The sequence below is a fragment of the Lingula anatina genome, chromosome 1 (genome assembly GCF_051362555.1).
Source record: "Lingula anatina isolate TDL-2025a chromosome 1, LinAna3.0, whole genome shotgun sequence".
Taxonomy (NCBI): domain Eukaryota; kingdom Metazoa; phylum Brachiopoda; class Lingulata; order Lingulida; family Lingulidae; genus Lingula; species Lingula anatina.
Window position 1 is genome coordinate 28,792,634 of NC_141767.1, and position 13,885 is coordinate 28,806,518.

At 35.4% G+C, this 13,885-nt stretch overlaps 1 protein-coding gene across 1 annotated transcript; it reads right to left on the minus strand.

Moving 5' to 3' along the window:
* Nucleotides 1-1,481: 1,481 nt before the first annotated feature.
* On the minus strand, nt 1,482-13,884 carry LOC106181424 (uncharacterized). Its single transcript, XM_086994180.1, has 23 exons — nt 13,747-13,884; nt 11,877-12,055; nt 11,577-11,672; nt 11,165-11,246; nt 10,556-10,685; nt 9,830-10,001; nt 9,444-9,542; nt 9,248-9,329; nt 8,896-9,069; nt 8,662-8,708; nt 8,342-8,397; nt 8,057-8,147; nt 7,766-7,880; nt 7,505-7,616; nt 7,228-7,366; nt 6,778-6,896; nt 6,182-6,351; nt 5,892-5,990; nt 5,396-5,516; nt 4,870-5,037; nt 3,137-4,657; nt 2,798-2,857; nt 1,482-2,310 (listed from the first exon to the last, which is right to left on the minus strand). The coding sequence occupies exons 2-23, from the start codon at nt 12,023-12,025 to the stop codon at nt 2,222-2,224; spliced, it is 3,891 nt and encodes a 1,296-aa protein (XP_086850306.1). The 5' UTR covers nt 12,026-12,055; nt 13,747-13,884; the 3' UTR covers nt 1,482-2,221.
* Between the last annotated feature and the right edge of the window lies 1 nt (nt 13,885).

Genomic DNA, 13,885 nt, shown 5'->3' on the forward strand with positions numbered 1-13,885 from the left:
CGGCCATTTGGCTGGCCTAAGAGATCGCCTAACGTTTTTTTTTTTTTCTCATAACCTTACTACTCAAATTTTTCAAAGACTTGAAAGTCTTTTCTTTATAAATGTCGTCAGCGTGTTAACTGTTTAAACATTTCAAGATTTGTATATTTTGTCCTTTTTTTTTTCTACACACTACAAAGTTCATGGTGTTCGTCAGAACTTATCGCAAGTTGTTAGTTCATTTTTGTCTAATAAAGGTTTTAAAACCAGTTTGCTTTCATTGGTAGGCCTACTCACGTGTGAAGCGCTTTAAATTAAAAAAAAAATTTCGAAATTGGTGAGAAACTCTACCACTTATGACGCACTATTTTAAAGTAAAGTTTTATTAGAAAACTTCATTTGAAGGTAAACACTCATTATCAATATAGTGATTTATAGGCCGTACATAGGCCCATTTAACATTTTTCATATTATTAAAAGTAATTAAGCGAGCGGGAGAATTGTTTGTCCAAGGGGAACTTTACTAACATCAGTCTAGCAACTTTTAAAAAATACAGAGAGAGGGTCATGTGCCACCCTATTCTGAACATTACAGAGACAGGTACTTAAAAATAAAAATAATAATAACTAGATTTATCTGCTCTCTCTCTCTCTCTCACACACACACACACACACACACACACACACACACATAACATAAACTGACTAAATTCTGAACCTTCTTTACTGTCGCTTGCACCACCATCTCGCACTTTGAAATCGATCTAGTTAAATTTTACTAAAGCAGAAAATCTGCAATTTGTCAGGAAGCGAGCATGATGTTTAACGTCTCTGAAAATGTCTAGAATGTTTGTTTTAAATTACTTAATAAATAGCTTACGCCGGGTTTTAAATATTTGATTATTTTTTTGCAATATTTTAGCCATTTATAAGATATTTCAGTGACATCTGCGAATAGCTAGGCGATATGGTGACAGGACACGGGTGCTTTTTACGCAAAACACGGAAAAACTGCATTTTGTTTGAAAGTAGTTTGCAAAACATCCGCTATCAAGCACTGTGAAAAAATATTTGAGGTTGAGGACAAATGTGTCAGTAAAATAAACGTGCATATCGTAGTACCCCTTAAGCGCAGTCTAATTTTTGTTAGTATTAATAACGTGCAAACATTATCCAAAATCGATAATTTTTAATATTTTCGTTACTTAAACAGCTGAAGCCTTTACTAAATACGAAAATTTCCCCATACCAGGAAGGCACAAATTCAAAAATATTCTACGATTAAAAAAAAAACTCAATTTATCAATTTCTGTCACCAGTGATTACGAAAAAGTTGAATTCGCCAATATATCCGACTCAATTAATCGCTTTTCTTTCTTTTTTTTTCCCCAAATTGTCCTACATTTTGAGAATGTGAAATATTTAAATTATTTTCAAATTAAAGCACAGTTAATACATCAAATATGTTTAAAAATATGAAAACAATGACAACTTTGCCTGGCTCAGATTATGTACTTATAGTTTATTTACACAATAAATCATCGATTTGCAATCATATCAATGCATATATACAAAAGCTAGATATATAGTATATTTTACAACTCAATTGTTTGTTGTCACCTACATGTCACTAATAACACATTTTTTCAATATTGCGTCCTGAAAAAATCTAGAAGAAATGGGGGTTATTTATACCCATTAATAAATATACATAAAATATGTAAAAAAATATTGATAAATAGCAACCCAGATCTTTAATATACAGAAAGCTAAAAATCCAAGCACATATTAAATAACTTATAGTATTTGTGAGTGCCATCATTACATAAGCCATCAGTGTTTTGATTAATTTAAAAAAATAGGTGGGGTGGAGAGAGAACCACCAGAAAGCTACAAAAATTATTTACAGGTTCTTGTATTAAGACATGGTAACTGTATGTTGTTAAGGTTGCATGGTTCCAAAGATGGCAATCAAAATCAAAATCCTTGATGGAATGAAAAAAAAATTTTTTTTCAAAAAAATATAACACTAATCAATTAGATACATTTGAAAAGATGCCTTGTCCAGCATATCAAAAAAGGTATGGCTGTAAAAAGCAGTAAGCTTTATTGATGATGCAGTTCATATGGTTATGACTTTGATAGAGGCATAAACACATCTTTATCCCCTAATTGGATTATCAAAACGTAAGGTTCCAAAACAGGAAAATCTTCAAACTTTTTGCAATCTTTGCAGTTGTACTTAAAAGTCCAAAAGGTTTCCCACGGCTGGTGAATGTGTAGTAAAACTAACTTCTGGAGAGGAGGGAAGGAGCAAGGATGTATCATCACCTGCAAGAAAGGACAAAGTAGTAGTAGTACAACTGTATTTGATTATTTAATTGTACATTGTGACAAGTTTAATTTTCTTATCAACTGTACAAATTGTTTCATATACAAAACCTAAAGCTTCCTCCACTTGCTCTTCACACAATTCATTTACACAGTTCACATCAATGGACTCACACTCCTCTTAGTTGTGTAATTACAAGACATTCACACAGTATGTTTAATTCACAGTTTTTTTGATCAGTTGCACAAAGCCTACAGAAAATGCTGCCCTACACAGCAATGTCTGCACATTTGTTGTTACGGAACATTCTTTGGAATGCATTTATTAAATAATACCGTGGCGTGGTAAACTCCACACCATCAGATAAATCTTATTTGTGGTTTTAAAATACTACCTTTGTCCATTATAAATAAAGCTTTCAAGGTTTGCTGAATTGATAATTTATATTGCTATCACTCCAAATTTGTCAAAACTTCTGAATCTTACCAAGTATATCCTCAAATCTATCTGTTCTTTTTGCTTTGTAAGTTGCAGCCGAGTCTCTCCCTAAAAACACAAAAGAATAAAACTGGAATGAAGACTTGTTTCTGAACAATTTTTTCTAATGACATATATCTTAGGGGGAAAAACATGTTAAACATGTTAAACATAGCTGCATTTCTCAAAACCAGCACAGTTTAGATCAATACAGGAGGGATACACAAATTTTCTTCTAGTCCACCCTTGTAATCCTCAATACCAAGCTAAGTGAATTTAGACAAAAAGTTTCAGAATTAAATTTAACAAATCACCTAGAATGATTATCTTTCATCATAATTAACTCACCTTTCCTCCCAAAAGGAAGCCCAGGAGTTTCTCCTATGCCTGGGCTTAACATGGCATCTACATCTATCAAAGACCCATCTAAAGGTAAGCTTTCCCTTTGACGTGGAGTGTGGAGGTAGCCACCTCTGGCATCTTGTGGCAGCAAAGCTATGTCATGTGGTGACACAGGCATAGTAAACCCATGTGGACTTCTAGCACTTTGTGCCCCTTCCTCTCTGTCATTTGTAGATGCTGGTTTTTCACTTGCCCCTGAACTCCTTCCATTCTGTCCTAGCAAGTTCGAATAATCAGGTGAATCTGGCAGTCTGCTGCCTCCTGGACTCTTAAAATCTAGTATATTTTCTGGTTCATCTATATCTAGAGAGAATCTTTCATCTATTGAGGTCTTTCTGACTGGACTCTTTTCAAAATACCTTGGATCAATAACATCTGTTGTAGTTGTCTGTTGGCTTTTTGATGATAGGTTGCTCCCATTGACCTGTTTTGACAAGGAGGGCGACTTGTTGTTTTGCAATGATTCGAGTGGTGTAAAATTATTCAGTTTCAGTTTTCTGTACCTTGAAATCAAATCATCCACACTGGAGTCTTTCTGTACATGTTTCATGTTGTTCAACTGTTCACCAGCTTCAATCCCATGTCCCAAATTAAAACCTGCTGAAGAACCAGTTGATGACGCGGCTGGGGATCTCGCATTACTTCTACTTGATTTTTGTTCCAGAAATTCGTCATAGTTTCTTTTCTCACTCCCTAATTCTGTCTGCTTTTCTTTTCTGCCAAAAACATGTGGAGATACAACCATGCGTACATCTTGTGATCCTACATGAGGAGAATCCTCCATGGAGGGACTGAAAGGCATGGTCACAGTAGTCAACAGGTCGTCCTCATCCTCTAAACTCAACAGGTCTTTTGGGTATCCACTGAAAGCACTGGATCTCTGAACCCCATCATCAGTAAACTGACCAAATGGCATATCCTTTGTTGAAATTGGTGTCACAGAAGGATTTGACTTTCTAGAATGATCAGATGATTTTGGAAATTCAGGGGTTGCAGAATAATCCTGTGGTGCTACATTTGGTCTTTTTGCCCTGTTTGGTAAATGAGGAGTTTTAGATTCAAAGAGATCTCTGTACTGGTCCTCTGTTGAAATAGGGGAGTCCCTGAATGACTTATCTTGTCTCTGTACAACAGAAGACACAATGGAACTTGACTGATCAGAACTGCTGGACTGCTTTCTCCAAGTCATGTCTTCTTGCACTGTACCTCCATTGAAAGTTAAGTCATTCAATAAATTTGTAACCTCTGAGGCAGCCTCAAGTCTTTCTTCAGCCTCTCTTGCAGACCTGTTCAAAGTTTGTCCTCCAACTACTGTTTCCATATCCAGCAAGGTTGGGGAATGCTTGGGTTTTCTTTTGGAAGATGGAGTTGCACCCTTAGGTTGATTAAGATCGACTTTAGCTACAAGGGACAGTGCATCTTTCTTTTCATCTGGCACTTCACCAACAGTAATGATGTTTTCTTCGTCTTAAAAGCAAATTTGATTTGAATATTAATTAAAATGAATATTTCATCTTATTTCTAGCCTTTTCAAAAAGGATTAAACAGAAGCAAAGGTTACTCACGGACAATTGTGTATTAACTCATCATCAAGATTCACAGATGTTATTGACACCAATCAGTCAGATGTTTAACCAACAAGATAGAAGATTGACATCTAATCCAAAGAATCAACTTACCTGAATTTTCAGGTGTGAACAGATTCTTTGTAACCTCATCTAGCTCAGTCGAACTTGGTCTTCTGGGGAGCTGTTCCTCCATCAGGGTGTCATGCCAGGTCATCTTCTTGGCATGACCTCCTTCAGGCGTCCTGGCTATCTTGTCCTGGGATATGAATGCCTTCGTGCCTACGAAGAAGAAAACAGTGGGTTATTAACAGGCTCAAGCTGTTTTTTTTTTTTTCTTTTTTTTTTTTTTTGATAAATGCTTACGACATTTTGTTTATGCTAAATAAATTTAAACATACTTGGTGTTTTACCAATTTATCGTGGCTTTGGTTGTAAATTTTACTTATTTATTTATTATTATCTTTGCAAATTTTTATGAGCAATACAACCACTTCATTAGCAAATATCAATATTTCATTCAAAACATACAATCTGTCAAATGTTGACACTATCCTCTACAGTGTCTATAAACCTAAGACTGAACCAATATTACGTACATATTTGAGAAAAATACTAATATAATGTCACCTTCTCTTACCTAGTCCTTCCAAAGGATCTTGCAAGTTAAGATCTGCCATGTTCATAGAGTCAGGTGTGGATTCCCCTGAACTAAGACCACTGGTATATTTTCTGCTGGAATCCATTACCGCGTCTGCTATCTACAGATAAACAAAACCTCAAATGAAAAGCATGACTGGATACAGAAATATTTGATTACTTATACAGTTCACATACACTTTATGCAATGTAAAATAAATCACCCTTGCCTAAAATACTTTAAATGGGGCAGTGAATTGCAGACAGACATTATCTATCATGGTTTCTAAGGAAATGGACAATATAAGGTTGCAGTAAGCATATGCACGTTGTTGTTTTAATTCAGCATAAGAACATGTAGTAGTTCTCATTCAGAATGACTGTACCCTGAATGTGAAAGTTACGTCAAAAAAAAGTCAGTACATGACCCAAATTAATAAGAATTTGCACTAAAGTACTTCATCTCCTATTATCTGAGGTAAACTTTGCTTTTGTACCTTATCAGCTAATATATCATGTGCTCTAGGTGATGTTCTTGTAGAATGCCTCTCAACCCTTGGTGTCTGAGACTGGGGTCTTCTTGTGTTCACAATGGTCTAAAATGTAAAGTGCAAGGTCAACTAAACCCATCTCTCCACTCACTTCCCCCAAAATCTGTCAAAAGTATGCATATTAATTAAATCCAATCTTCCTCCACCAACTCCAGCAATGAATTGTGCTAAAATGGAGCAAGATTGATTTCCATATTCTTATGTATTCTTCCATTCAAAAGTGTAAAAAATCCTACCTTATCTCTTTGTTTTGACTTAAACCCTGGCTTTGACTTTGACACCTGCTCTGTCAATTTCTCCCTTGCTGACTCTCTAGTACTTCTACCTTCTTGTGTTGTTTCCATTTCTAATGTCTCAAACATGGTATTTACTCCATTTCTGCTGTCCATGACAAGTGGACTTGTGCCTAAACAGGAAAGGTGAATGTACATGCAAACTGTTAATTCATCATCCGTGTCAAGAAAACACTGTGCAATTCAATAAAATTATTTCTGTCTTCTTAATAATAAGTCAGATATTTTGCCCTAATCTTGAGCAGGGTTGATAGCAGACTATCACTAAATCCTGGTGACCATGTGGTACTTACAGTTAATTTAAGATACATAATTGTCCAGGAACATGCTAGCATATCAAAATTTCATAAAATGGTACAGACAGAAAAGTACCGATTTTTAAACATTTTACAAACAATTTAGTAACTGATTTATTTAGCTAAAACAAAAATATGCAAGAGTGACCCAAGGATACAACAGGAAAACATGACAAAGGTGTCTGAACTCAGCAAGCATGTACAGTACGAGCATGTTAGTAATGAGCTTAGGAAAGCAGGTACCTGCTAGAGTACCACGTGAGGCACCAGGAGTCCCAGGCGCCGATCTGATCCTGGTCCTCTGCTTGTTCCCTACACGCTCCACTTGAACCACAGGAATTGGTAGATGGCTCATTGGTACACTGCAGATAAAAAATATCCATAGGGCAAAGCTAAAACTTAAGTTACCATTATTATCAATTAGGTAAAGTCATGTACACAGATTAATTCTCTGGCATCTGGAGGATGCTTATATTTTCCAACAAACAGAAAACATGTCAAGCTTGGTGCAAACCTAATATCCAATAAGGTTTTTAAAAGTCAACTAAATAAATGTCAAGTTGCCAAAAATTCATTTTTTCAGTTAAAACAACATTCATTGAGGGAATTTATACACAAACACAAAGCCAACCTATCAGATTGGTAACTATCATTCAATATCCTAGAACTAGGATTACCACACCAGAAACGTACTTATCTGCTCCATACGGTTGTCCCTTAATACCAAGTTTTGGACCATAGAGGGGAGTACCTGCACCAAGAGAGGCCTGCTCTCTTCTCACAGTTTTCTCCACAGAATTCACAAGGCGTGACACTGCCTCCGGGGTGGACACTAAAATATGAGTTTTGGTGAAAAAGTTTCACTTCACTGACCATAACAGAATCAAAAACATATGAAAAATAAATTCAGTACATTGTAAACTTTGCTTGCAGAGATGTCTAGACTGCAGAAATTGTTCTATAATGTTACCTTTATTAGGTGTCAGTGTAGTTGAGATATTTGGTGGGGTTCCCTCCGTCAAAGTGGAATCTTCTTGAAATGAGATGGGTGGTGTGGGTGGAAGAAGTCCTAAACCAAGCGACTGAAAAGGCCAAAAACTTATTGTCACTCAATTTCTTTATTACATTCTTTCTTTTCAAATTGTTTTTAATACCTCATGTTCTAATCAAAACACACATAGACCCTATTTTACAATTTTTTTTTCATTTGAAGACTTTTAAAGTTGCTTACTGCAGTTCTGATCCCATGAGGCGTCCTTCCAGTTACAGGTTGCTGATCTAAGGAATGCTTTAATTGGTCTATAGATGCCTTGAGATTTGGAATCAGCTCCTTTGCCATCTTTGACCTTGAAACAACACAAAAAGAGCAACTTATAGCATGTGTATGATAGGAAAATATAAAATAGAAGACTATTGTACAGATAAATACAGGAAGTTGAAAATAGGCAGAAAGACAAATGCACCCTACATTTTCCATCATATGACTACATCAGAAGTTGAAAAATAGGCAATTAACAATTACCTCAGAGCCTGGGTATTAGACAGATATGCATGGTGTGTATGAACTTGAGTAGCTACTGTGGCTAAATGGTCCCCAAAATTAGGAACTCCAGCTGAAAAATTAAATTGTTAATCCTGTAGTAAATACCAACATAATGGAGATACCTTCCTGTTGAAACCATGCATGTCATATCCAAATTGTAATTATTCAATTACTTTTAATTTGAATTATCATCAAAAACATACCTCAGCTAAACATTACCCAGCAAAATAAAGCCTTCACTGCATCCCTCTAAGGTCAACCTACCTGTGTGCAGTTTTTCAATGTAAAGATGCAGGGAAAGATTCCAAAGATGCACCAGACTGCAATGAAGTAATATAGATATCAATAGAATGTAGTTATCCGACTTCAGTGTACAAAATCTGAACATTTGAAAAAAATAGCAATAACAGCAGCGTGAACAAGGCCATGGCAGAGAGTCTTTGTGTAGCTTCTGCTCTTCAAGATGTCCATAGTTTCCTGACATTCGAGATATTTTCTTTGAACAGTGCAGAAAGGAAAATAAAGCACTAAAACTAGACAATGTAGGGCATTTAACACAGTGGTTACTTAATAATAGCACATACCTTAACAGATTCAGCTTCCCTCCTTTTAAAGTGTTATCAACATTTCTCTAAAAAAAGAAAATTAAAAATAAGTTAGATACATATTGTGCAAATTAATTTTAGAGTACACTCTTGAAAGAGAAATCTTACACAACAGATTTTCAAAGATGTAAGTAGTTATGCTCCTCTTATTCAATTAAATTTAACATGAACTTTATATTACTGTACACTAAAACCATTTTAAGAATTCCTTACCCTTTGCAATTCACTCTCACACTCTCGCAATAGTAAGTCAGGAATTTTGACATTAATTTCCCCTGCATCAATTTTATACTGGTCTAGTGTTCCATGAAGAATAGATTCTATAACCTCACATTCTTGTTCTTTTGAGCCATTGAAGTCATCCAGGATTTTCCATAATTCCCTCACCTATGCAGAAATCAATTGCAGAATTTTTCTTAAGATACTGTGCCATTCAATCATCAAGCCAATATTACATCTCACCATACACATAAATTTGAGAAACACTCAACCATTGTGACACAAAACTTAATGATGACAAGCAACACAACTTTTTACAAATATAGTTTACTGGGCTCAAGTTTACCTTCTGAACTTTCTGTGCTCTTTTTACTGACTGAACATCCAATGCTGGATCGTGTATACCTGACCTTCGTTTTGGAACAGGGCTGGAAAAGAAGTATAACTAGGAGCTGAAAACTTCTTTAGGTATCTGTACACTTGCATCTATTGTTTGACTGAACGGAATCTTAAAGTAGCAAAAAAAAAGATAATGATGTTACCTTCCTCCTAGAGTAGTCCCCTTCTGTATTTCATCTCTGACTAGCCTTTCTTTGTCTCTGACAGCCTTGCTTAGGGTGCGATTATCTTTAACAAGTTCACTAAAACATAAAAGTGCGGATAACTGGTTCAGTTCTACTTGGTCTTAGCTTAAATCCAGAATATCATTATGCTATGCTCTTAAATTTCAACTTCTACAAAAAGTCCATGACTTCATATAGGTTTACTTTTTTCTTCAAAATTCACAATCACAGAATTAAAAATGTCAACAAAACAATGCCACCAATATCCTCTCAATCAATATCAATATCCTCTCAATGCAAGACTCATTAATTCAACAGGGTCTAAAATACCTTCCACTACGTAATTACTTATAAACAACCCACACCTTGCATATTCTTTCCATTGCTGCTGTACTTGTACTGTATCCTCAACATGCTCTAGAAACCTCTTCCTGTGCCTGACTGCCCCGCACTTCAGGCTCTCACTTATCACATGGTCTATGGCTAAGTTCTGGGGAGTAAGTACAGGGTGCTGCAGCATGTCCCTTGTTTTCAAACCTTTATCAAAGATGTGTTAAGAATTAAAACAAATTCATTATCATTAAATATAACAAAAACATGTTCACACAAGATTTCATTCTTAACACTTAGTAAGCATATTGGATAGATGCTGCAGGATTATTTTTTCAAAAACAAAATTTTAAAGTATTGCTTTGACTAATTCAGAAGAATTTGTTTACAAATGACCATGTCATGACTATTTAAATCCATCATTGTGAAAGTTTATTTTTCCAATGTTTTTTTAATGTATGTGGAAATATAAGTCACTATTTTGATGGCTGACAGTTCAGCTTGATCATGAAAATGAGACTACATACAGTGGTCATAGCTCTGTCTCTTGGTAATTGCACCCTCAAGTCCCAGCTGGCAGCATTTGCCTTAACAGTATTTTGTAAATGTCCAAGTACTTCCAAGATACAGAGAAAAGTAACAGTTATAATTGTGCCTATGATCTAAGCATGCTCACTAATCTATTTCCTCATACTCTTGCAAATCCACCTTTCTGCAACCTTATGTCAAATTATTTCAATGTAAAACACTTTACAACTTACCATGATCATTCTTAATTGTCCTCAGTATAACATATCTTGAAAAGTTAAACATCAGCTGATAAAAACGGTCACCTCCAGGTGACATGAATGTAGATGCCACTATCCTGGGTAAATGGGCATCCTTTTCTTCCTAAATGGAAATAAATATTTCTATAAAAGCACCAGCAATATAATACTACATACAGCACAGAAATCAACAGACTATTACTGACAATGCTTCAAAACTTTCCTGACACTTTATTTTGAAATGTGACAGCAAAAATAGGGCAATTGAGGTGATAAATAATGGGAGGTTTTTCACTACTGAACACTTTTTATGTGCAAATTAACCTAGTTAATCTGATTTAAATGTAGCACAAGCGCTGCCTGCTTAGTTAAGCCCTATGACGTAATACTATGGATTTGGACTTTTTGTTTTTTATTTCACGGTGAGACTAATTATTTAAGCTTATTAAAGAATTGTTATTGGTTGTAGTTTTAGATGCGAGTCGTAGTGTAGTTAGTAACCAATAAACTTTTCTAAGCTGGCGCTGTGTTGTTGTTTAACTGAAAACTTATGGCACAAATACAAAACATCATAATAAACCTAAATGAGATGTGGGCAATTACCTTGGCAATCATTGTTAGCCAATTATTGCATGCTTTTCTAAATAGTTGTTCCACTTTCTTGTCTATCACTGGCCAACAGTCACTACAGAAAAATAAATATAAGTTGAATTTCATACAAAGAAAAAAATCATGATGCATTGTTATTTTTGCACGGTTTATTTTTTTCTTTTCAAAGATTCTCCATGAGTATGATATTCTTATCTTACTCTGGGGTAGCACTAACATTTTTTCCCCGCTTAGCTAAATCACCACTTTTTTGTCAATTTGTTATCCAAATGGTTATAATTATGTCAGTTTTAGCATTTGGCTACTAGTAAATTGGCAAGTGTTAGGGCTACCCTCGTTACTATAATGTCAAAACATAAACAGCTTGTATTCGTCTTCACCTAACAGTATCATGTACAAAGCTTACCGAAAAGTTTCTCTGCACATCACAGGATCCAACTTATTGAAAAGAAAGTACATAACCACCTCAAAGGCTTTCTTGTTTGGCAGTGCAAACATATCCCTGAAATGTAGTATGTAGTACTTTACACATTTCAAGTCCTCACACAGCAATAACAATTCCATTCCAACTTCATATTTTTACTTTTCTCATAGTTTTTACCACTTTCTATCATTTATTTATCATAATTATATGATACATTAAATTCTATTATGGACTATTAACTTTAAAACAATAAGTAAATATCAATATGCCATGAACACATACCTGTTAAAAGGAATTTTATACTGTGATTCCATTGCCCCTGTATCAAATCCCAGAAGCAGAAGGTTAGTAAAGAAAACCTGTCTCATGTCAGTAGGGTCAAGTGACACCCCTAGTGGCTTCTTGGCCTCCAACTCCCAGCTATGCTCCATACTTAACAGTGCTTTATCAAACAAATTCACCTGAAAAGAAATTAAGTACTTGTATAGTGCACATTTACTTAATGCTATTTGGAGATAATACTCAGTTTAAAGATCTCTGAGGTTGCACGTGCTGGCTAAATGAAGCTTATATTCACTAGAAATGTGTGTAGATTTCACACACCTGTCTCAAGAAAATTGCTTTTGGTGACCAAAAATTATATGGAGTTCTAAGAGAGATGGCAAACTGTACTTCCATTGTTTTCATATACTGAATGTAAAAGCAACAGAAAGATGCAAGTATCAACATACCTGATCTCACACCACTTCGAGAAATGTTAGATCATGAAAATATTACCTAAGAAACACTATGCTAGTCAACATTCTGGACCTGTGGTACGGAAGAATAAAGACACTGCCACATTTCATCAGTCCTCAAAACTGGGTGTCACTAAATACCAAAATTACTCAAAATGACACCTAAATGATATTCTAAACATTTTTTTCACCACAAATTACATGTCTTAAACTCAACACAATGTTTCTCTGCCTATCAAGAAGTGGGCAGCCGTCTAAATTGTGCACTTCTGTCATAACTGAGGAGCTGCAAAAATATTTCTCCTTTACAGATTAACATTTATTGAGTTCAAGATTAATGTAATTTGGGGTGAAGGATCCCAATAGCAAATTATGTTTAAAACCACATTAAGTGCCATTTTGTCATATCTAGGTAGATCACAATCCGCTAGGGGCGCTACAGTCGTAACTGTCCACAGGCAGTGAAGTGTTAAACTGAAGTCGGCCTGCTGACAGTTCGCCTATGGAACCCCTTTTTTAAATCTCTCTTTTAGCGCTGCGTAAAAAAACTAATACAAGCCATTAACTAAATAAGTTGTAAATCAAAGAGTAAAATCCGGTCACATGATTTTCCCATGTTGCAGTCTTTGACAAGTTTCGGTTCTGCTTGTTTTAAGTTTTGCCTCTACAAAATGCTAAAAAATTTCAGGTAAGTGCTGGTATCATCTTTTTGAAATTTATATCCAGCAAAGTTTATGAAATTTGCTATATTATGTAGAAAAATCATGAAATTTGAAGGTTGCGAAGTATAGTTAATTTAATCCGCAATATTACATGATGTGAAAATTACCACAGGGAAATAGCTCTGCCCTGATTAGTCACAGGCTATGTGAGCCAGACAATAGGCTGAGCACACAAAGACACACGGTGCTCTGCTGCGCCTGAGTGATCACTGCTGGTCAGTGGGCACAGGTTTTGAGCTGAGAAGTGTGGACACTTTTGGTGGATTTTTGCAGTTAAAAAACTTCAATATCTTTGTTGCTTGTAGGAATATTTAAAAAATTCCAAATGATTTCATCCGGTTTTTGCATTACCTTTCAGATGATATAAGTATTTTAATTTTCTGATCAGTTTGAAAATTTTTCTGATATACCTATCATATCGATATTTTGTGACACCCCTTGGCCTGGGCCCTCCAGTCAATTTTCTGAGACATTCGAACTCATTATTTCGTTAGACCATAGTCCAATCAGTGTGCGTGAATGCGCGTACTAGTGCACCTGTGAACGTGTGTTCGTTTTGTTTGTGAGGTTTGTGTTGAATAAAAGTCAAGAGTGAAACAGAGTATTTGAAATAGAAACAACGTATGAAATACAAGTATGTAACACTTAATTTATGTATGAGTATCCTCATAAATTACCATCATCTTTGCTTACCTGCTTTGTGTATTTTTGGTATATCAATTTAACGTGCCATTATTTCAAAGACAAACTTCCAACAGGCGGTCGCCATATTGAAATAGACCGCCAACCAAAGAGCCCGTATGTAAAAGTTAGCTTCGATATTACGTTCTGC

What these genes read in the sequence shown, in the direction of transcription:
- LOC106181424 (XM_086994180.1), bottom strand. Translation starts at nt 12,025, where the DNA reads ATGGAGCATAGCTGGGAGTTGGAGGCCAAGAAGCCACTAGGGGTGTCA. An exon ending in TACACTGACACCTAATAAAG is followed by an intron (nt 7,367 to 7,504) that starts GTAACATTATAG and finishes CTCATATTTTAG; the next exon opens with TGTCCACCCCGGAGGCAGTG. An exon ending in GCTTCCTTTTGGGAGGAAAG is followed by an intron (nt 2,858 to 3,136) that starts GTGAGTTAATTA and finishes TTGTGTTTTTAG; the next exon opens with GGAGAGACTCGGCTGCAACT.